The sequence below is a fragment of the Neovison vison genome, chromosome 7 (genome assembly GCF_020171115.1).
Source record: "Neovison vison isolate M4711 chromosome 7, ASM_NN_V1, whole genome shotgun sequence".
Classification (NCBI taxonomy): domain Eukaryota; kingdom Metazoa; phylum Chordata; class Mammalia; order Carnivora; family Mustelidae; genus Neogale; species Neogale vison.
The window spans coordinates 44,156,544-44,181,430 of NC_058097.1; the positions used below are offsets into that span (position 1 = coordinate 44,156,544).

At 39.5% G+C, this 24,887-nt stretch overlaps 1 protein-coding gene across 8 annotated transcripts in view; it reads left to right on the forward strand.

Moving 5' to 3' along the window:
- LOC122911598 (zinc finger protein 573) overlaps positions 1 to 24,887 on the forward strand; it is a 69,441-nt gene that overhangs the window by 35,391 nt on the left and 9,163 nt on the right. The window contains exons 1-5 of one of the 8 annotated variants that reach the window (XM_044256443.1): positions 271 to 322; positions 8,023 to 8,109; positions 11,934 to 12,022; positions 13,257 to 13,389; positions 14,428 to 14,526. The exons of 1 other annotated variant lie outside the window; for it this stretch is intronic. In XM_044256443.1, coding sequence (XP_044112378.1) covers positions 11,966 to 12,022; positions 13,257 to 13,389; positions 14,428 to 14,526 — 289 coding nt within the window. In that variant the 5' untranslated portion in view covers positions 271 to 322; positions 8,023 to 8,109; positions 11,934 to 11,965. Of the gene's footprint in view, positions 1 to 270; positions 323 to 469; positions 598 to 8,022; positions 8,110 to 11,933; positions 12,023 to 13,256; positions 13,390 to 14,427; positions 14,527 to 24,887 lie in introns of those variants that run through there. 6 more of the 8 variants (XM_044256442.1, XM_044256445.1, XM_044256446.1 and 3 more) reach the window with 6 other exon arrangements.

Sequence of the window (24,887 nt, forward strand, 5' to 3'; positions counted from 1 at the left end):
CGCCAGTTCGGGACGGCCCTTCCCTGCCTTCTAGCCTGATCCGGACCACCAGGACGCGCGCACCGCGCCCTCTTCTGTTTCCCCTCCACCGTTACCACCCCTCGCGTGGCGGACTCCTCAGAGCGACAACTCTCGGGTGTCCGCGGAGAGACGTCTTGGTGGCCAACTAGCGCTCTAGAGAGGCTTCTGGGATTCGGCTACTTTTCCCACAAGCCACCGCGGCCACGGACCTTCAGGCTCGAACTACATTTCCCAGAGGGCAGCGGTCACGGCGGATCTTTGGCTTCCCTTCCGTTTTCTCGCTGTTCTCGCGCTGCGCGAGGTGAGTTGAATTCGTCTCAGGATGTAAGCGGCGCGGGGTGCGGATAGGCTGGGCTCTGGACAACCAAGTTGATCGGGGGTGGGGGAAGAAGCGTTCAAAGCGTGGAAGCCGGTAGTAGGGGCGACCAGTTGTTACCGTGATCTCGGGCCTGTGGTTCAAGCACCACATAGGAGGGTGGTGGGTGTCTGTAGAGACTGATGGGGAGTGGGGGAGAAGCGCGCGCGCGCGGAGATGTGCCTCGGTTACAGTGGGTGTGGTGCGACTGTGAAATGAGGGTGAGACATGTGCACATGTAATATGCATTTGGTTGCATGTCTTTTACCTGTGCGGCGATTGCTGTGGCTCTGTTGTGTCATTGTCCCTGGCTCTGGATTCCCTGCTGCGTCCTTCGTCTTCTCTCCTTTCAGCTACTTGTGGCTGCCACAGAGGAATGGCTTTTAAAAACGAAGTTGGAGGGGCGCTTGGGTGGCTTAGTGGGTTAAGCGGCTGCCTTCGGCTCGGGTCATGATCTCAGGGTCCTAGGATCGAGTCCCGCATCGGGCTCTCTGCTCAGCAGGGAGCCTGCTTCCCTCTCTCTCTCTCTCTCTCTGCCTGCCTCTCCGTCTACTTGTGATTTCTCTCTGTCAAATAAATAAATAAAATCTTTTAAAAAAAAACATAAAAACGAAGTTGGAGGTTGGGAACGCCTTGGAAATTCCTTACTTGGGAGCTCTGAGGGGCAGCCACGTGTCTCAGAACCACGGCGTTCCCAGAGATCTGACCGCAGGAACTTGCTGTAAACCTTACACAGATTACATGCTGCCCTACTTCCATCTGTCTGTGTGACCAGGGCGGGCGTGGACCTAGAGAATGTTGTACAACGAAGTCATTCTGTGCGCCAAGAAAAACCCGGTGTCCTATAGCTCCCTACCTGGTCCTGCCATTCCCCGAAAGAAGGAACCTGATAAGGGAAATTGTTACATCCCTCCAAAATCAGTGTTTGGTCTAGTTTTTCTTTCATAAAATTATTGATTTTAGGGTATGCTTTCCTTTGAAATGTCGTAATCCCGATCTGCTTTCTTCCCAGTGGATGTTGGGTACTATTACGGTAAACCTCGTTAACATTCTCGTGTTCATTGGGTTGCCATTCACATCCTCCTGTGTATTGTTTTTTTTTTTAAGATTTTATTTATTTATTTGACGAAGAGACATCACAAGTAGGCAGAGAGAAAGAGAGAGAGAGAGGAGGAAGCAGGCTCCCTGCCGAGCAGAGAGCCCGACCCCAGTACCCTGGGATCATGACCTGAGCCGAAGGCAGAGGCTTAACCCACTGAGCCACCCAGGCGCCCCCTCCTGTGTATTCTGTTAGAACCCAAAAAGATTCAGATTTTGGGGGTCTAGAATCAAGGACATTTTCCTGTTTTTGATGATGTGAAAAATTAATGTTCAGTGTTCTGGAAATGTTTAACGATTAACCCATATGGTTGAATATTATGCAGCTGATAAGATAATGTTTATACAGGGGCACCTGGGTGGCTCCTTTGGTTAAGTGTCCCACTCTTGGTTTTGGCTCAGGTCATGATCTGGGAATGGTAAGGTGGAGCCCCTAGTACAGCTCCCCACGCAGCGGAGAGTCTGCTTGGGATTCTCTTCCTTTCCCTCTGTCCCTCCCCCATCGTGTGCATGCTCTCTCTCTAAAATAAATCTTTAAAAAAAAAGGATTATGTTTATACAGAGTTAGACTTGAGGAAAATGTACACTCTATAATGTTAAGTAATACTCATATCTATCAACCGTAATACCCTGGAAAAAGTTTAATTATATACAAATCTCACTTAAGAAGGTATTACTATGAGAAGTTTTTAAATTATTCAATTTTTAATTTAACTGTTTATTGAGGAAGAGTAGTGGTGTAGCTACATTTATCAAGCATCTGTTGTGTACCAAATGCTCTTGTACCTTTTTTACATTCTGTGATGCAATCTGCAAGTACCACTTACTTGAATTGTGTTCATTTTCAGTAGGATCTTGGTAATGAAAAGTGTTGGGTAGCTATAACCAAAGGATATCCAAAGATTGTAGGTGTAATTTGTTTCCCTTGTAATACTTTCTCACATCATGCATAGAGTTCAGGTTTCATAAATACAAGAATGAACAACCTGTTCTTTATTTTTTCTTTATGCTTTTTTTTAAAGTTTTATTTATTTATTGAAAGAATGAGAGGGGGAGAGAGAGAATCTCAAGCAGATTCCACATTGAAGGCAGCGTCCTACCCAGGGGTTGATCTTTTTTTTTTTTTTAAAGATTTTATTTATTTATTTGACAGAGAGAGATCACAGTAGGCAGAGAGGCAGGCAGAGAGAGAGGAAGGGAAGCAGGCCCCCTGCTGAGCAGAGAGCCTGATGTGGGACTTGATCCCAGGACCCTGAGATCATGACCTGAGCCGAAGGCAGCGGCTTAACCCACTGAGCCACCCAGGCGCCCCCCCCCAGGGGTTGATCTTAAGACTTGGGATCAGGACCAGAGCTGAAATCAAGAGTCAGTTGCTCAACTGACTGAGCCAGGCTCTATTTTAACATTTGTCATATGTTGAAATGTCTTTGAAATATTTTGAAATACCTTATATTGTGGTGATGGCATTAATGAAGGTGTGTTGTAAAACATGCAGTACCCTAAGGAACTTCTGATAAATATAAAATACTCTTATTCCTACCACCCAGAGATAAGCTATTAATATTTTTTCCATTTACCATATGTGTATTGTTTTGAAGAGTATGATCGCATTAATTAAGTCTAAGAGTCAAACCATAAAGAAATAAGAATCTGAGTTTGAAAAAAGAGTCCGTGAGTTTTATTATATGTGCATGTGAGTGGAAGAGAGAAGTGACAATTTCTGGTTTGAAAAACTTTTCAGATATTTACATCTTTTAAATAATAGAAATAACCATTAAATTAATTACCAGGGCAGCAAGTATCAAATAGACAGTCTTTCAGAGTTAGATTTTTCTTTAAATATATATATATATATATATATATATATATATTTTTTTTTTTTTTTTAACTTTTAAAAAATCTCTACACCCAATATAGGGCTCCAACTCAACCCTGAGATCAAAAGTCTCATACTTGGTGTACCTGGGTGGCTCAGTTAAGCATCAGACTATTGATTTCAGCTCAGGTCACGATCTCAGGGTTGTGGGATGGAGCCCTCCATAGGGCTTCTCGCTGAGTGTGGAATCTGCTTGGGGTTCTCTCCCTCCACCCCTACCCCATTTTCTGCTCTCTTTTCTGTCTCCTCTCTCTCTTTCTCTTAAAAAAAAGTAAAAAAGTCCTGTGCTCTACCAACTGAGCCAGCCAGGCACCCCCAGAGTTAGAGTTTTAAAAAGAGATTTAAGATTGGTTTTACAAAACTTTCCAATAACAACTGATTTTTTTAGGTCTTTTCTAAATAACATTTCCAAGTATGGTCTGTAATAAGAGAAAAGAACTAATAATTTTACTTTTTCTTTCGTGGATTAAAAGTATTGAACCTCTCATTCTCACTTTATGAGGTACCTGATCAGATTAGATTTTTTGAAAAAAATGTCTTTTTTTTTGCTGCTGCAGTTGGGAGAAGGTAAATTTCCTCTTCTTTTTTCCTAGATACTCTTAGTATTTTATTAATAAGAAATATAGTCTTGAGGGGCGCCTGGGTGGCTCACTGGGTTAAAGCCTCTGCCTTTGGCTGAGGTCATGATCCCAGGGTCCTGGGATCGAGCCCCTCATCGGGCTCTCTGCTCAGCAGGGAGCCTGCTTCCTCCTCTCTCTCTGCCTGCCTGTCTGCCTACTTGTGATCTCTCTGTCAAATAAATAAATAAAATCTTTAAAAAATAAAATAAAATACATCTTTTTAAAGTATGTAATTTAGTAGCTTTTAATGTAGTCACAGGGTTGTATAACCAGCACCCCTATCAAAGCACCACCATTAATTATATATAAGTACTTCATTTGTTTTTTTATGTGGTAAAGTATGCATAACAAAATTTGGCATTTTAACCTTTTTTTTTTAGAGGGGGGAGGAGGGAGAGAGGATCTTAAGCAGGTTCCTCGCTCACCACGGAGCCTGCTGTGGGGCTTCATCTCACAACCCTGAGATCATGACCTGAGCTGAAATCAACAATCAGAAGCTTAGCCAACTGAGGTACCCAGGTGCCCCAACATTTTAACCATTTTTAAGGGCATAGTTAAGTAGCATTAAGTATATTCACATTGTTCTGCCACCGTCACCACCATTCATCTTCAGAACTTCATCTTCTCCAACTGAAACTATACCCATTAAACACTTCCCATTCCCCTCCTCCCCCCTCCCCATCCCTGGCACCCACTTTCTGTCTCTCTGAGTTTGATTATTCTAAGACTCTCAGAGAAGAGGAATCATACACTGTTTGTCCTTTTGTGACTAGCTGATTTCCCTTAGCATAATGTCTTCAAGATTCATACACGTTATAACTTGAATCAAAATAACCCTCATTTTTATGGCTGCATAATATTCCCTTGCATGCATATACCACATTTTCTTTATCTGTTTATGGACATTGGGGTTTCTTCCACTCTGGGGCTGTTGTAATACAAACATTTGCGTACACGTTGTTTTGGGTTTTTTTGGGGGGGGTGAATGTGTATTTTCTCTCCTGAAATACCTACGTAAGGGTAGAATTACTGGATCACATGGTAACTCCTACATTACCGGTTTTATTCTTATGATGTTAATGTAAGCGAAACTAATAGGCTAATTCAGCAGCTTCCTGGAGGATGTGACTAACAGGGTGGGAAATAGCTCTTTGAAGAAAACTTGCAGAAGGATATAGCAGTGAAATCAGCATCAATATTGTAAGACTATTCTCAGAGAGTTTACCCATCTTTTTAGGCAGTAATCCAGTAATGAGTATACATAAAAATCAGAGAATGTTGTATTACTTGGTAGCTGAAGAAAATAAGAAATGTTTAGTAGAACAATCCAAATTTAATGTACTTCTCCAAGGCCAAGTAAATACTGTTTAAAAGAATGAACTGGGGGCACCTTGGTGGCTCCAGAGGGTTAAGCCTTTGCCTTCGGCTCAGGTCATGATCTCAGAGTCCTGGGATTGAGCCCCACATCAGGCTTTCTGCTCAGCACGGAGCCTGCTTCCCCCCCTCTCTCTGCCTGCCTCTCTGCCTACTTGTGATCTCTTTCTCTGTGTCAAATAAATAAAATCTTTAAAAAAAAATAGTAAAAGAATGAACTGTGAACATTTTGGAAAACAATTTCCACTCAGAACATAACAAATGTTCATAAGCGTATACATTTTAATTTACAACATGGTCATTGAATCAATAACTTCATATGCTTAAATTCTTACCAAGATCGAAAGAAAAATATGATACATACACAGGGAAATATTCAGCCATTCAAAAGAGGATTTTGCTATTTGCAACAGCATGAGTGTATGTTACCCTAAACGATGTAAGTTAGAGAAAGGCAAGTAGCAATTTATATGCAGAATTTAATCCTCCAACCCCTAAAAAAAAAAAAAAAAAAAAAAAGCTGGAGCACCTGGGTGGCTCAGTTGGTTAAGTGGCTGCCTTTGGCTCACTCAGGTCATGATCTCAGGGCCCTAGGATCGAGCCCCCTATCAAGATCACTGCTCAGCAGGGAGTTTGCTTCTCCCTCTCCCTCTGTGCTCATGCTCTCTCTCTCTCTTTCTCTGTCACTCTCATTGTCTCTCAAATAAATAAATTTTTTTACAAAAAGCCGAACTCAGATACGGAGAAAAGATTGGTAGTTGCCAGAGGTGGTTGGGGTATAGAGAAATGCATTTAGAGGGGCAAAAAGTACAAAATTTCAGTTATAAATGAGTCATGGGTATGTAATGTCCAGCATAGTGCTATTATTAGTAATACTGTATCGTATATTTGAAAGTTGCTAAGAAAGTAGATCTTCAAAATTTTCATCACAAAAAAAATAACTATGATAATGGATATTAACTAGACTTAACTGTGGTGATCATCTTGCAATATATACAAATATGGAATCATGCTATATAACTGAAACTAATGTTATATGTCAATTATATCTCAAAGAAAGATGTAAGTTTTAGGTTCAAGTCTAATACAACAGTATATTATCTCTAAAAACTGGTTATTAAGGCATGACCTTCTTGAGGTTGCTTTAGGTATTTTCTGTCAGCTTTTAAATATCTAATTACTTGATCCCTGGTGAAATTTTGAGATTTTATAACTCAGATTGCATAACAGTATTCTGGGACACACACACACACACACACACACACACACTTTGGCTAAGATTAACCATGTGAGTTTCACCTTTCTTTTTTATGAAATGCCTATGTCAAAGGATATCTTTTCTTCAATGTCTAGGTCATTGAAACAGCAAAGAAACCTGTCTCTTGTATGTAGGCAATTATTATTATTTTCCAAGAAAAAAAAAATCAAGAGAAAAAGACAGGTACTGTTGATGTATGAGTGTATAGCTTTCAGGACTTCTTCTATCTACTGGAGCCTAATGATCTGTCAGCCTTTCAATATTGAAATAGGCATGTATCTTAAAAATAATATAGTGTAAATGTGGTTTCATAATCTGATTTTTCTGACAGTATTTCTGGAATATTTTCCATGTCTTCATTACATTCCCTTCACATTTTGTATGTAATGTATTTCATAACGTATTTCAGCAGTCAGTTTTTCTGGAATCAGAATGTTGAACCCCACCTGACCAATTCTATGGATTTTCTAATCTGTATACCCTTTCTTTTCTTTTACTTAATTTTTAAAAAGATTTGTAGCAACATGGATGGGACTGGAAGAGATTATGCTGAGTGAAATAAGTCAAGCAGAGAGAGTCAATTATCATATGGTTTCACTTATTTATGGAGCATAACAAATAGCATGGAGGACAAGGGGATTTAGAGATGAGAAGGGAGTTAGGGGAAATTGGAAGGGGAGGTGAACCATGAGAGACTATGGACTCTGAAAAACAATCTGAGGGGTTTGAAGCAGCAAGGGGTGGGAGGTTGGGGGAACCAGGTGGTGGGTATTAGGACACAGATTGCATGGAGCACTGGGTGTGGTGCAAAAACCATGAATACTGTTATGGTGAAAATAAATAAATAAATAAATAAATAAATTTTTTAAAAAGATTTGTCTATTTGAGAGAGAGAGAAAGAGTAGGGGGAGGGGCAAAGGGAGAGAGAGAGACAAGCAGACCACACTGAGCAGGGACCTGGACACAGGGCTCGATCCCCGGACCCCAAAATCATGACCTGAGCTGAAATAAAGACCCAGACACCCACTGACTGAGCCATGCAGGTGCCCCTAATCTGTACACCCTTTCTAACCTATTCATCCTCACTGACCCCAAAGTCAGGGAGTAAGGTGTGTTTGGATGGTGTAGGTCCTTTCCAATCCTGAAAGCTGTGGATGAAGGGAGGAGGAACAGCCCAGTCTCAGGTGCGAGCAGCTTCCCCGAAAGGAAGGACTGGCCAGAAAACTGCTGAAGTATCTGCATTTCCTGGGGATTAGGGGAAGAGTTTCAATTTATCTAAAATCCTTCTAATCTTTTGCAATTAGGTGCGTTTGTATGGTCGGAGGTATAAAGTAAAATGGAATGTAGAAGCAAAACATTTAATTTCCTATGTAGTAATACTAAAGCGTGCTTGCTCTCATGGTCTCTTTTTCTTTCCCAGTTTTAGATACTCTATTTTTCTCCAGTAGAGAAACCCCAAGGAGGACTTTTTTCATCAGTTCTTGCAGATGTCAAACTGTGACATAATGTAAGATGGTGTTCCCTTCTTATTGAAATAAATGTTTTCATTACATTTCATTTCATTCCTGTGATATAAATGTTTTCAGTAATTATCTGGAAACTTCCTACCAGAAAACATCCCAATCAATTATTGGTTCTCTATACCAGTGAACAATTGTTGCAGATAACCTCGTGTTCTCCTTCTGTGACCAATCTTTTCCAACCTTTATTTGATTTATGTATATACTGGCTAGAATATTCATTATCTCTTATGAGCCCAACATATTTTAAAAGCAGGGATGGAAGAATGAAAAAAATAAAGTCCTGTAAAGAAATGATTTGAGGGGCACCTGGGTGGCTCAGTGGGTTAAGCCTCTGCCTTGGGCTCAGGTCATGATCCTGGGATCGAGCCCCGCATGGGGCTTTCTGCTCAGCAGGGAGCCTGCTTCCTCCTTTCTCTCTCTCTGCCTGCCTCTCTGCCTACTTGTGATCTCTGTCTGTCAAATAAATTTTTAAAAAAATTAAAAAATTAAAATTTAAATTTTTTTTTAAAAATCTTAAAAAAAAAAAAGAAAAAGAAATGATTTGAGCTTCCCATGTCAGGATTATAGCTGATGAACTAGAGATGAGGATCCCATTTGGCCAAATGTGGAAAGATTCTGACATTCGCATAGGAGGGAATTTTCTAGGTACAGGTGATAAAACCTGGTAATAAATGGGTCTCTTTCTTAGTGTAGGTTGAGGCCTTTAAAATTGAATAGACATGTGATTTAGAACTTGCAAATATATGAGATCATGACCTGAGTGGAAATCAAGAATCTGCTTTTTAATAGGCTAAACCACCCAGGTACCCCCAACATAATTTTTTTTTAAAGATTTTATTTATTTATTTGACAGAGAGAAATCACAAGTAGATGGAGAGGCAGGCAGAGAGAGAGAGAGGGAAGCAGGCTCCCTGCTGAGCAGAGAGCCCGATGCGGGACTCGATCCCAGGACCCTGAGATCATGACCTGAGCCAAAGGCAGCGGCCTAACCCACTGAGCCACCCAGGCGCCCCCCCAACATAATTTTTTTTAACATGTTGATTACTGTTACATGTTTTCAGTTTTTTGTTATAAAAAATTCTCTGAAAAACATTCTTCTGCATATAACTTGGGTACCTCTATTTTTGTTTCCTTAGGGTAAATTTTTAATAGTGGGCTTTCATATAAGAAATCAGGCATTTTAAGGACATACAATATTGTCTTCTGACCCTGTGATATTAGCATTTGAGTTGATTAAATGACCAAATGTATTTATACCTTCTTTTTCTTTTTTTTTTTTAAAGATTTTATTTATGTATTTGACAGAGAGAGAACACAAGTAGGCAGAGCGGCAGGCAGAGAGGGCAGAGAGAGAGGGGGAAGCAGGCTCTCTGCTGAGCAGGGAGCCTGATACGGAACTTGATCCCAGGACCCTGGGATCATGACCCGAGCCAAAGGCAACTGCTTAACTGACTGAGCCACCCAGGTGCTCCCCCTCACTTTTTTTTTTTTTTTAAAGAGAGTGAATGTACTGAGTGGGGGCGAGAGTCGGGGGACACATAGAAAGAGAGAGAATCTTTTTTTTTTTTTTTTTTTGTCAGAGAGAGAGAGGGAGAGCGAGCAAGCATAGGCAGACAGAATGGCAGGCAGAGGCAGAGGGAGAAGCAGGCTCCCTGCCAAGCAAGGAGCCCGATGTGGGATTCCATCGCAGGACGCTGGGATCATGACCTGAGCCGAAGGCAACTGCTTAACCAACTGAGCCACCCAGGCGTCCCAAAGAGAGAGAATCTTCAGCAGGCTTCACACTCAGCACAGAGCCTGTGACAGAGTTCAATCTCGTGACCTGGAGATCATGACCTAACCTGAAATTTAGAGTCAGACACTTAATCTACTAAACCACCTGGGTGCCCCTTTAGCTGTTACTTTTTTTTTTTTTTTTTTTTTTTAAAGATTTTATTTGGGATGCCTGGGTGGCGCAGTTGGTTGGACGACTGCCTCCGGCTCAGGGCGTGATCCTGGAGTCCTGGGATCGAGTCCCACATCAGGCTCCCAGCTCCATGGGGAGTCTGCTTCGCTCTCTGACCTTCTCCTCGCTCATGCTCTCTCACTGTCTCTCTCTCTCAAATAAATAAATAAAATCTTAAAAAAAAAAAAAAGATTTTATTTATTTATTTGAGAGAGAGACAGTGAGAGAGAGCATGAGCGAGGAGAAGGTCAGAGAGCTAAGCAGACTCCCCATGGAGCTGGGAGCCTGATGTGGGACTCGATCCCAGGACTCCAGGATCACGCCCTGAGCCGGAGGCAGTCGTCCAACCAACTGCGCCACCCAGGCATCCCTAGCTGTTACTTTTAAATGCCAATAATCCAGCAGGATATAAACTACGAATAGGAGTTAAGTATAAATCAATGTATTGTGAAGACCACTAAAGAGAGTCAGGTGACCTACTTTGGGAATTCATAGCAAAGTGACATTGGTTGGATTCTGGCCATTACTATAGAGTTTGAACAAGTTATTCTGAGTCCTGAAATCTCTCTGGAGATAAGTGGGATTTATTGTGTAAGCTTTTGCCTCCTGCTTCTTTTTTCTCAACTGATGTTTAGATGCAAAGTGAGACTAATATAGTAAGTTGATTGGGCAGTTGTCTGGAAGACATTGTGGCTAAATGTCAAGGAAAAAAACCTCCCTGGGGTCAAGAAGATTTTAGAGTACTCAGAGCTTTTCTCCAAGCTCAAGAAGAGAGTGTTTTAAAATTAAATGAAGTTTTGAGGCACCTGGGTGGCTCAGTTGGTTAAGCATCTGCCTTTGGCTCAGGTTATGATCCCAGGGTCCTGGGATTGAGTTCTATATTGGGCTCTCTGCTCAGTGGAGAGCCTGCGTGTCCCTCTCCCTCTGTCTACCACTCTACTTGTGCTCTCTCTCTCTAATAAATAAATAAAATCTTTTTTAAAAATTAAATTAAGTGAAGTCTCTACTTCTTGGATAATAGCTTCTAACACATACATAAGTATATGTATAGCTTTTTAAGTTAATGTATGGCCACTGTTAAAATAATTATGAAGTATATTTAAAACAAAAAGAAAACCAAGATTACACCTATAAAACAAAGTGATAGTAACATAGGATTGAATAATGTAATAAAATGGATAAATTACCAACCCTTTCAATGGAAATCCTATTCCCTGTCCCTTAATGTCTCTCTCTTTTAATGATCTAATCATGTTGTACTCCTGTTTTTTTATCTTATTTTTCTATCAATAGTGTGTCTGTAATATTTTCCATGTCCTTAAATATATTTTCCTATTTAGCATTTAATGGCTGCTTTGTATTCTATTGCCTGAATATTTAGTATTTATGTAGTCAGCTTGGCTGGACTTAAAACACAGAATGTAGGCCTAGGCAGTTCCTTCTTTGTGTTCATTTCCCATATATTGACCAACTGCAGTGGACCTTGAGGCCCTAAAAGCACCTCTGGTTTGGATGATGAGGCCTCTATCAGCCTTGGAAGGTGGGAGTGAAGGCAGGTGAATCCACCCATGGAAAGACTGAGCAGCTCAACCTCAGGACTAAATAAGCTTTCCCAACATGGGATCTTGTCCAGTCGGTCTCCTGCTCCTGTATTTGGGTCTGGCTTCAATGCCAGAAATGACTTTACAACCACCTTTGTGTAGTCTGGTGACCTGGGACTTGGGAAAGACCTTACATCATCTTCTGTTTTTGCCTAAATTGTGTGTGCAGTAGTGGGGGCTAATTTTAGAAGAATGGGGGAACAAAAACATTTTATTGAATTAAGTCATATTGGGAACACTAAAACTTTTTTTCTTCTCTCAGCTCTGGATTTTCTGAAATTTGATTACTTTTCAATGGAGGAACACCAAGGAGCAGTGATCAGGTCTGACATTTCTAAAACCATGACCTGTGTAAGTTGGTTATTTCTGTCTTCTTGCAATATTGTGATTTTAGTCTGTGTGGGTTTTTGATTAGTTAAGCCAAAGCTTCCTACTTAAAAGGGCCTCATTCAGTTATCTGCTCTACAGTTTGTCCTAAAATTTAAAAAAAAAAATAGCAAATAGCTCAATTTCCTCCCAATGAATGAATGTTTGTTGTCCAGTTTTTGTATTTATTATCCAATTTACTCAGTCCATCTCTATGCTTATTCTTCAATCAAAGGCTATGATGGACCAGTAAAGAAGTGAAGTCCCATGAAGGAAATATTTGAATTTCCTTTATAGGTCTCTGGTTTGATGAATTAGAGGTGTTGATCCCATTTAATTACCACAGATAGACTTTCAAATTCTCCACAGACCTGAATTTTCTAGGCAGATGAGATATGGATATTGGTATCAGTTGGTCTCAGTCTTGGTATGTGATGGTATCTCATGTTCTTGAGCATTGTAGAATGATTGGAAACATTTGTGTCATGCATCTTGCTAAGGAATTATTGAGAGACAAATATATCTATTTTGTGGTTGAATGTGATCTGTTGAATTTGGGTGACATCTCTTTGATTACGGCTCATCTTCATCAGTATACAGTTAGAAAAATGTTGAGTAACTGATGAAAGATGATTATGAATGAGAATATTATCCTAAGGAGTGCAAATGTGTTGATTTCCAGAATAGATGAAAACCTTTGAAATTTTTTCTAACTGAAGTATATCCATGTTAAGAATGGATTAAGTCTGAGATTTCTATAATAAAATGGATTGTGACACAGCCAAAATTTATCTGTCAAAAACAAAGAAAAATGCTTATGATAAGTCCTGGCAAAGGATGAACTCAGTGCTTGTAGAACTGTCAGACTTTTTTCAATATGTTTAACTCCAAAGGGAAAATAATTTAGAACCTCACAGTTTTTGAAAATATATACATCATGCAACTGGCTGATTATATGACTGTGCATTATACTTTATTGACTGGGGAAAAAAATCTTTAATTTCATCCATTCCCCAGTAGGTCTGAGTTTTTGTGATAGCCCACAATCTATAAAGATTTGTCTGTAGTAATTGGATTCTTCAGGAATATGTGGACATTGGGCTTTGATTTTCTAGCCCACTTGTACTATATCACTCCCTTTCTTTAATTCACTCCTATAATCTCCTGTCTTTACCATCTTGAAAATGTGTTTTCAGTTTCATATTACATGGGTTTGCAGTTTCAGGAATTAGTGACATTCAGGGATGTGGCCATAGACTTCTCTCGGCAGGAGTGGGAGTACCTGGACCCTATTCAGAGGGACTTGTACAGGGATGTGATGTTGGAGAACTATAGAAACTTGGTCTCATTGGGTAAGTTTGTTTGCCACGAGAAATTTAGAATGTGCTCTGTGGTATGTTGACTTTCAACACGGAATTTCAAAGCTGTCTTTCAAGATGTAAGCTGAATTTCTTTTACTTGTTCCCAGAGGAAGGTTTGAGGTCTGTTTGTCAGGGCCTCTGCCACCAACCATGGTCATTTCCTCTTTTAGTGATACTCACATCTCCCTCTGGCCCTTCCTTTCTTCCTGTGGGGCTGGACAACAATTCCTTATATTTATTCCATATATAGCTTTTGTCCAGGAAGCCTGGCTTACCATTGTGTTCAGGCTGATTTGCTGTGTCATCCTCTGATCCACTTACAGGGCAATAATTAGGCATAGACTTGTGATTGACTATAGCTATGAGAAGAGCTCTGTAGCTTCTGTAGTGGTGGACTGGATAAACAGTATTCATTTAAAACTGAAGAGTACACATTTCATTTCCTACAACTAATTTTGTATGATTTACGGCTGAAAGTTACAATTCATGGCATACATCTGTAATTGAATGAATATTTTGTAAGTGAATTTCTCTTAAGGAAATAATATTATTATAATTGGCATTATTTCCCAATTATGACACTCATACTAAAGAGTGGGGCGGGGAATATGTATACATGCAGACGAATTTAATCATCAAACAACCATGCAATAATAGTAGTATCACACCCATTTTACTTGCCAGCACTGGGGAAGAGTGTGTTGAAATGAGTTCCTCAAAGTCACAAGGTTGGTAGATATTAGAGGAGAAAATTGGTGCATAGGCCCTTAGCTCCAATGAGTATCCTCAAACATTGTTAACCTTTTCAATCACTTTGTTCAATTTTCTCTTAAGAAGAATCTATATGAGTTTAAATTAAAATAAAATTTTATCATACCAATGTGGTTTCTTAAATCATCTCATCCTTCTATTATCTGAAGTCTGTAGCAGTAACAACCTTGATTTCATTATAAATTTAAGTAAAGCTAAAGATTTTGTGAGTTCTGCTTTCATTTCTGTACCACGTGGCTTTTTTTTTTTTCTTGTAAGCAGGACATTCTGTTTCTAAGCCTGATGTGGTTGACTTATTGGAGCAAGGAAAAGAGCCCTGTATGATTTTGAGGGAAGAAACACAAAGACAGTACACAGGTAAGGAGGGGAAGGAAGGCAAAGGAAAACCATCAGGGCTGGTAGCAGCCTGTGTGGTTAAGAGGGAGGAGTACATCCCTGTGGTATTTGTAAAGCCCTCCTAGACTTGTAGACCATGGGCTTGTGACCTGGAGAGGAAATCAAGGTCTCAACATGAGCTACTGAGGAAACTTCAACTTCATGCCATTTGCCATTCATCTTACTTCTCTTATATTTTAAACTCATTTTCACTGACAGGGAATCTTATTTTTCACTTTGCAATATATTATCTATACATGGGATTCTACTGCTCTCTATCTCCCCTTTTGCACAACATACACATGCACACACACGTGCACACGCACACACGTGTCAATGCAGTGATAGTGAATAAGACTTATAAGGTCCCTGCTCTCATGAAATTTACATTGTACTAGGGTGAGGATCACAGTAAACAGCTAAATAGGTAAATAATATTGGGAAAAGAATGATGGAAAATAAGCAGAAATTGGGCCATTTTATTTTATTTTATTTTTAAAAGATTTTATTCATTTATTTGGCAGACAGAGATCACAAGGAGGCAGAGAGGCAGGCAGAGAGAGAGAGAGAGAGAGGAGGAAGCAGGCTCCCCGCCAAGCATAGAGCCCCATGCAGGGCTCGATCCCAGGACCCCCGGATCTTGACCTGAGCCGAAGGCAGAGGCTTCAACCCACTGAGCCACCCAGGCACCCCAGAAATTGGGCCATTTTAAATAAGGTGGTGCAGATGACTTTTCTGAGTGGGTAACATTTGAGAGGAGACCTGAAATAGGCATGTGTTTGTTTGGGAAGAATGTTCCATCCTAAATTAATTACTTGGAAGACTCAGAAGATGGCTGGGGAAGAGGAGGAAAGGGATGAAGAGACTAGTGGAAAGAGGGCCAGAGAGAGCTTGGTGGGTTTGGGGAGCAGCATTGTAGACCAGATTAGAAGGCCTAAGGGGAGAGGATTAAGTAAAGAGACCACAGTATTAGGAGAAATCTGTTCCTATAAGGTTTTATTAGATTTGAATTATTAGGAATAATAAGTATTAGAATCAATATGTAATCTGTTTTTAAATTTTTAATTTTAAACCATTTTTTAAATGTTAGTCAAATATGGAGATCCACATTAAACAAATGTCTAACTCAGTGGCTTAAATATGGTAAACACCCAAGTCAGAAAATAAAACTTTTTTTTTCTCTTGACTTATTTTGAAATAATTTCAAGTCACAGAAAGATTGTAATAATAGTACAAAAGATTCTTAAAGATTTATTTATTTATTTATTTATTTGACAGAGGGAGAGAGATCACAAGTAGGCAGAGAGGCAGGCAGAGAGGGGGGGGAAGCAGGCTCCCTGCTGAGCAGAGAGCCTGATGTGGGGCTCGATCCCAGGACCCTGAGATCATGACCTGAGCTGAAAGCAGAGGCTTAACCCACAGCCAGTCTTTCCAAATGAGGAAAGCTTTTCTAGTCCACACTGAAGCCCTTCACCTGTCCACACCCAGTCACAATCTTCTCCCCCTGCTAAGTGTAACTTACTCTTCTGATTTTAATGGCGATCAGTTCCTTCCCTCTTTTCTCCCTCCAATTTCTCTATGTGCTTTTAAAATCTTTAATCTCTAAGTTTCTTCTCCATATCTTTTGTTCCTAACCATTTACTTGCTGAAGGAACATCTTCCATTCTGTTTTGCTGATGCCATTTTGAAATTTACTTAAACATGTTCTCTGACCTCTCTGTATCCTCTAAATAAGTAGTGGGATCAAGAAGCATGATGCGCCTGGGTGGCTCAGTGGGTTAAGCCGCTGCCTTCGGCTCAGGTCATGATCTCGGGGTCCTGGGATCGAGTCCCGCATCTGGCTCTCTGCTCAGCAGGGAGCCTGCTTCCTCCTCTCTCTCTGCCTGCCTCTCTGCCTACTTGTGATCTCTCTCTGTCAAATAAATAAATAAAATCTTTAAAAAAAAAAAAAAAAAAAAAGAAGCATGATGAGAGGGGCGCCTGGGTGGCTCAGTCGTAAGTGTTTACCTTTGGCTGAGGTCATGATCCCAGGGTCCTGGGATGGAGCCTGACATCGAGCCCCGCATCCAGACCAGGATCAGGCTCCCTGTTAGCGGGAAACCTGCTTCTCCATCTCCTTCTCCTGCTGTTTGTGTTCCCCCTCTTGCTGTGTCTCTATCAAATAAACAAATAAATAAAATCTTAAACAAACAAACAAAATCTTAAAAAAAAATGTAATGAGATTTAGATTGTCTATATATAATTATATATATTATAGAATATTTAAATATATAAAAAATTTAAATATATACTTAAAATATATTTAAGGGGCACCTGGGTGACTCAGTGGGTTAAAGCCTCTGCCTTTGGCTCAGATCATGATCCCAGGTTCCTGGGATGAGCCCCACGTCGGGCTCTCTGCTCAGAAGGGAGCCTGCTTCCCCCTCTCCCTCTGTCTGCCTCTTTGCCTACTCGTGATCTCCATCTGTCAAATAAATAAATAAAATCTTTAAAAAAAAAGAAAGAGAAAGTATTATTTAAAAATATATATATATTTAAATATATAGAATTTAAATATATGAGATATATTTAAAATATGTATTTTGGCAAGACAACTTCAACAGTCTTCTATACATAATGTGTTGGCAATATTGATTGCTGGCTTTCAACATACAAACAGAACCGAGCTTATTGCTTACTGTGGTAAAGGACAACACTGCCTCTAAATAGCTTCGGTAGAGGGGCACCTGGGTGGTTCAGTGGGTTAAGCCTCTACCTTTGGCTCAGGTCATGATCTCAGGGTCCTGGAATTGAGCGCCATGTCGGCCTCTCTGCTCAGCGGGCAGCCTGCTTCCCCCTCTCTCTCTCTGCCTGCCTATCTGCCTACTTATGATCTCTCTGTCAAATAAATAAATAAAATCTTTTTAAAAAAATAAATAGGGGTGCCTGGGTGGCTCAGTGGTTAAAGCCTCTGTCTTCGGCTCAGATCATGGTCTTGGGTCCTGGGATCGAGCCCTGCATTGGGTTCTCTGCTTGGTGGGAAGCCTGCCTCTCTGCCTACTTGTGATCTCTGTCAAGTAAGTAAATAAAATCTTTAAAATAAATAAATAAGTAGATAAATAAATAGCTAGCTAGCTAGCTTTGGTAGTGTCTCAAAGGGAGAAATGCCAGGATTGATGTTATTGACAATTGAAAGTTTGGTTTAAGGCCTGTCTTTCAATGTGATTAGGATTGGGTGAAGAGCAAGATACAACAGTGTAAAACTCATGGAAATTAGGTAGAGTTCTTGAGGCTTGGGGGACATCTGGGCGGCTCAGTTTGTTAAGCATCTGTCTTTGGTTCAGGGTCCTGAGATCATGCCCTGTGTCAGGCTCCCTGCTCTCCCTTTCCCTTTGCCACTCCCCCCTGCTTGTGGTTTCAATCTCTCTCTCTCTCTGTCAAATAAATAAATAAAATCTTTAAAAATAGGGACACCGGGGTGGCTGAGTCAGTTAAGCCTCTGTCTTCAGCTCAGGTCATGATCCCAGTGTCCTGTAGTTGAGTCCACATTAGACTCCTTGCTCAGCGGGGAGTCAGCTTCCCTCTCCCTCTGCTGTACGCTCTCTCTCTTTCTGTCAAATAAATAAATAAAATATTAAAAAAAATAAATACTCTTCAATAAAAACTCAACAACTAAATGTATTATTATACTTTTAATTTTTTACAAATCTAATAGGTGAGAAGTGGTATCTCTTTTCAATTTGCATTTTCTTTATGAGTGAGTGAAAAATTTTTTCATATGTTTAACAGCCATTCCTTTCTATTTCATGAGTTTTTGGGGTTGTGTCTCTCCCCTATTTTTCTATTTGGCTTTTTATCATTTGTCCTTCAATTTTTAAGGGTGTTTTTAGATATTAGGAGTACTAGCCATTTGTCTGAAGTGTATGTTGCAAATATTTTCTCCCAGTTTCTCAATTGTTCTTTTTTGTTGTTGTTACTTTGATTATGTCAGTTTATTTATTTTTTACTATAATCAAATTCATCATTCTTATTATCTCTGAATTTTGTGTCTTGGTTAGAAGCTATCACAAGGTTAAAGATAAATATACATCTTTTCTTCCATCACGTGAAAGATTTTATTTTTTACATTTAAATCCCTAACCCATTTGGAGTTTGTTCTTGTATATAAAGGTATAGATCTAATGAAATCTTCTCCCACATGGCTATCCCAGTTGTCCCAACACCATTAATTTAAACATCCATCTTTCCTCCCTTCATTTGAAATGCTATCTTCATCATATAATAAATTTCCTTATATTCTTGGGTCTATTTCTGGGCTTTCTGTTCTGTTCTACTGTTTTATTTCTATATCCATCCATAACTAACACATTGCTTTTATTATGGTTACATTGTAGCACATTTTCAATGTATGTTATGGCTAGTCCTGTCCCCCATTTTAGATTTTCAGTATTTTTCTTTTCTAATTTTTCAGTGTTTGTTTTTCCATGTGAACTTGATTATTGATTATTAATTTTTCTAACTCCATGGAATGCTTACTGGTATCTTATTTGAATTGCATTACATTTACAAATTAATTTAAGAAGAACTCTTAAGTTCTTAATTTATAGCTGTTAAGTCTCTTAATTTATAACATTAAGTCTTCCAATTTATAGCTGTTAAGTCTCTTAATTTATAACGTTAAGTCTTCCTATCCAAGAAGGGGTTGTTTCTCCATGTGTTTGAGGCTACTTGTATGTCTTTCAGGAGTGTTTAAAATTTTTCTGAAATGGGTTTTACATATTTCTTACTAACTTTTTTTTCCTAAATATTTAATCTTGGGGCGCCTGGGTGGCTCAGTGGGTTAAGCCTCTGCCTTCAACTCAGGTCATGATCTCAGGGTCCTGGGATCAAGCCCCACATCGTGCTCTCTGCTCATCAGGGAGCCTGCTTCCTCCTCTCTCTCTTCCTGCCTCTCTGTCTACTTGTGATCTCTCTGTATCAAATAAATAAATAAAATCTTTTAAAAAATTTAATCTTGTTCTTACTGTCATAAATCATATTTTATCTACTGTTTTGTCCTTTACCTAGTTATGGTCTTACAATAAGAAGACTCTTAATTTTTTCAACAGGTTTACTGGTATATAACTTATATAACAAAATCATTCTTTAAAATTGAACAAGTCCGGGGCACCTGGGTGGCTTAGTCGGTTGAGCATCTGTCCAACTCTTGATACTGGCTCAAGTTATGATCTCAGCATAATGAAATCGAGCCCTACATGGGACTCCACACAGCAGGGAGTCTGCTTGAGATTCTTTCCCTCTGCCCTTCCCCCTGCTCATGGGCACTCTTTCTTTTTCTCTCCTTCTCATATAAATACATACATACATACATACATACATACATCTTTAAAAAAAATAAAGTGAACAAGTCAGGGTTTTAATATAATCACAATTTTGTGCAGCCATCACCAGTATGTAATTCCATCACCCCAAAAAGAAATCTGATACCCATTAGCAGTCACTCTGTACACCCTACTCTCATAGTCTACCTAGTCTCACAGTCTGCTTTCTGTCTGTAGATTTGACTATCAGGAGTATTTTATATACATGGAATCATACACATGAAGACTTGTGTGAATGGTTTCTTATGCTTTTGAGATTCATCAATGTAATATCAACTTCATTCTTTTATTGTGGCTGAGTAGCATTCTATTCCATTATTATTTTTGCTTTGATTTTGGTATCAAACTTGGGAAATCATTGTATAATCCAAGGTCTCAAAAAGTTACTGCTATGTATTTTTCTAAGAAGTTCCCAGTTTTAGCTCTGACATTTAGGCCTTTGATTCATTTTGAGTTAATTTTCATATGTGCTGTAGGGTGCCAAGTTCCAACTTCATTCTTTTGTACATGAATATCCACTTATTCCTTCATTGTTGCTAAAAAGACTTCACTGAATTTTGTTGGCTCCCTTTTCAGTAATGAATTGATCATAAATGGAGATTTTATTATCTGAATTCTATTCCATTGATCTATATATCTGTCTTTATGCCAGCACTACACTGTCTTGATTCATTGTAGCATAGTAGTAAGTTTTGAAATCAGGAAGTGTGGGTACTGTTACTTTGTTCTTTTCTTTTCTTTTTTTTTTCAAGATCATTTTGGCCTTTTGGAGTCTCCTCTATTTCCATAATGATCAGCTTGTCATTTTTAGCAACAAAAGCAGTTGCCATTTTGATATGGATCGCATTGCATCTGTTGATCAGTCTGTGAAACAGTATAATCTTTTTTTTTTTTAAAGGTTTTATTTATTTGACAGACAGAGATCACAAGTAGGCAGAGAGGCAGGCAGAGAGAGAGAGAGAGGAGGAAGCAGGCTCCCCACAGAGCAGAGAGCCCGACGTGGGGCTCGATCCCAGGACCCTGGGATCATGACCTGAGCCGAAGGCAGAGGCTTTAACCTACTGAGCCACCCAGGCGCCCCGAAACATTATAATCTTAACAGCATTGCCTTTCATGAACCTGAAAGGTCTCGCCTGTTATTTAGGTATTTAATTTCTTTCCACAATATTTTGAAGTTGTCAGTGTATAGATCTCAGGCTTCTTTTGTTCAGTTTATTCCTACGTATTTTATTCTTTTTAATACAATTGTAGATGGCATTTCTTTCTTAATTTTGGTTTTAGATTGGTACCCTTGATTTTAGTAAGTTGACTTTATATCCTGGTGTACTGCTATGTCATCTGTGATATAGTGATAATTTTATTTCCTTTTTTTGGGTAATTTTATTTCTTCTTTACCTCCTTCTTACCTTTGATTTATCTTGTCTAATTGAATGGCTGATATCTTTACTACAGTCTTGAATAGTTGCAGGGACAGTCAGGTTCCTTGATTTGTTCTTGATCTTGGCAGAAATGTCTGGAGTGTTTCCCCATGTAATAAACCAGCTTTAGAACTAAGGGTGTGTGTGTGTGTGTGTGTGTGTGTGTGTTTTGTGTTGTGGAAGTATCCCTGAGCTCCTGTTTGCTTGGATTCTTCTCTGCTAATACTTTATATGTTTTCTCTTGACATTTGTAAGTGATTTTGGCCCATATTTTCTTTAAATGTCTCGTATCAGGTTTGATTTTAAATTTTTTTCATAAAAATTACAAGAGAATTAGAAAGTTTTCCTTCATTTTCAATGACCTAGAACAGCTTATGGAGCATTATTAGCTCTACGGGTAAAAGCAGTTATGACCTTCTGTGATTTGTCTCCCAATATTTCTTCCAAAAAGGACAAAGGAATGAAAATGTAGTGAATCTAGGCAAAATCCACATCCTAGCATATCTTAAAGGCAAGATACCAAAAGTTCGTTATATCTATAAGAAAAAGACTAAAATTAAAAACCCCAGGACAGGGGCGCCTGGGTGGCTCAGTGGGTTAAGCCGCTGCCTTCGGCTCAGGTCATGATCTCAGAGTCCTGGGATCGAGCCCCGCATCGGGCTCTCTGCTCAGCAGGGAGCCTGCTTCCCTCTCTCTCTCTCTGCCTGCCTCTCTGCCTACTTGTGATTTCTCTCTGTCAAATAAATAAATAAAATCTTTAAAAAAAAAAAACAACCCCAGGACACTCGCGCAATAAAGGCAGTTGGTTCTTCTTGCTCTAAATTTAGGGTCTGCCTGGGTGGCTCAATGGGTTAAGCCTCTGCCTTCAGCTCAGGTCATGATCTCAGGGTCCTGGGATCGAGCCCCCGCATCGGGCTCTCTGCTCGGCAGGGCGCCTGCTTCCCCTTCTCTCTCTGCCTGCATCTCTGTCTATTTGTGATCTCTCTCACTGTCAAATAAGTAAATTAAATCTTAAAAAAAAAAAGTAAAATTTGGAGCACCTGGCTGTCTGTGTTGGTAGAGCACAAAACTCTTGACCTCAGGGTCATGAGTTCAAGCCCATGTTGGACATGGAGCCTGCTTTAAAAAAAAAAAAAAAAAAAAAAAAGTAAAATTCATTACTATTGAAAGAGCCTCACAATGAAAAGGATATTTACATAGATCACCAACTGATAAGATTTTGCCATATCTATTTTATTTCTCTCTGTACTATGTATTGGAGGTATTGGAATGCATGTTTTAGGTATCATGACTGTACCTGTGAATAATTGAGCATATGTCTCCTAAGAATAAGGATATCTCCACTCAAATAAGAGTACGTTTTTAAATTTTTTAAAAAGTTTATGTATGTAGTATGTATGTATGTATATAATCTCTACACCCAGTGTGGGGCTCAAACTCAGAATTAAGAGTTGCATGATCTGGGGTGCCTGGGGGGCTCAGTGGGTTAAGCCTCTGCCTTCGGCTCAGGTCGTGGTCTCAGGATCCTGGGATCGAGCCCCACATCGGGCTCTCTGCTCAGCAGGGAGCCTGCTTCTCCCTCTCTCTCTGCCTGCTTCTCTGTCTACTTGTGATCCCTCTCTCTGTCAAATAAACAAATAAAATCTAAAAAAAAAAAAAAGAAAGAAAAAAAGAGTTGCATGATCTTTCAATCAACTAACTAAGCCAGCCATGTTCCCCAAGGGTGTGTTTTGGGGGCACCTGGGTGGTGCAGCCTGTTGAGTGTCAGACTCTGGATTTCAGCTCATGGTCTTGAGGTCCTGAGATCCAGCCTCCCGTCGGGCTCAGCACTCAGTGCAGAGTCTGCTGGTCCCTCTCCCTCCTCCTGCTTGCTCTCGCTGTCTCTCAAATAAATAAAATCTTTTTTTTTGAAGTGTGTTTTTTAAAGTTTATATAAATATTTTTCACAGAGAGGCAGTTCTATTTTACATAACTGCTAAAATTTTTCTCAGGAATTATTCTTTCTGCATTTATTGACATAATCATATGTCAATATGATTTTTTTCTCCATTGTTCCGTTACTGGGTTGAATTCTGTTTATTGACTGACTGAATTCTGGAGTCTAGTTCCGGTTATGGTGTGTTGATACATTATCCCTTTTCAATATTGTTAGGTTGGAATTTTTAATATTTTACTTGGGTTTTGGAGTGCCTCAGTTGATTAAGTATCTGCCTTCAGCTCAGGTCAGCTCAGCCCAAGACTCTGGGATCGAGCCCCATGTCCGGCTCCCTGCTCAGCGGGGAGTCTGCTTCTTCCTCTCCCTCTGCCTGCCATTGCCCCTGCTTGTGCTCTTTCTCACTGTCCAATAAATAAATAAAATCTTTTAAAAAAATCTTTAAAACATTTTTTTCTTCAGGTTTCATGATGAAATTAGCCTGTAATCTTCGTTTTTTTATTATCCTTTTTAAGGTTGGATAGAACAATTACATTCACTTTATGAATGTGTTGAGGGGAATGTGTGCTTTCTACCCCCTTTTGGAATGTTTGAAGAAATATGCCAGAAGAGCCATCTAGGCCTTCAGCTACCATTGTAGTTAGTGTTTTTTTGTTTGTTTGTTTGTTTTTGACAGAGAAGGGTAGGGGCGCTATACAAAGCTCAGTCTCACAACCCTGAGATCATGACCTGAGCCGAAATCAAGAGTCACTTTTTTAAAAAAGATTTTATTGATTTATTTGAGAGAGAGATAGCACAAGCAGGGGCAAGGGTAGAGGGACAAGCAGACTCCCCATTGAGTGGGGAGCCCAATGTGGGGCTCAATCCCAGGACCCCAAGATCATGAGCTGAGCTGAAGTCAAACGTTTAACCGACTAAGCCACACAGGTGCCCCTGAAGATGATTTTTAAAATTTACTTGGATTGGGGTTCCTCGCTGGCTCAGTGAGTAGAGCATGTGACTCTTGATCTCAGGGTCATGGATTTGAGCCCCACGTTGGGGGTAGAGATTACTTGAAAGACGAAGGTTTTTTTCAAAAAGTAAAACTTACTCAGATTATGTAATGCTAGAATTATTGAAGTTTTCTGTCTATTGATTTTGTAGAGGCTGTTTCCTCTACCAAGACATTATGTGTTTATCCAGGTTATTAACATAAAAAGGTTGTTTCATGATGTCATTTTACTGCATTTGTGAGATGTGGATGGCCCATAAGCAATGTCCCTGTTAGTTGGCATTCCTGCATTGGATATTGTTGCCATCTCCTTTTCCTTTATTAGTTTTGAGAGAATCACATTAGTAACATTGCTTTAAAATAAAATGTGGTATTATGGATCTTCCGTGTTATTTGTGGACACTATTTTGTAAAAGTACTCTTATCTTTCTAATTTATTTTCATTTCGTTCTTTTTCTAACTTCTACAATAAATTTTTAGATCATCAGTGTTCAGGTTTTCTTTCTCATATGTATTTAAATCTGTTATATAATTTTTTCTACTTTAACTACATTATATGTAAATGGATGCAGATGTTTTAATTTGGTTCAAAGTAATTTCTATATGAAAATTTAAAAAATACTACCTTAAACTATTTTCTT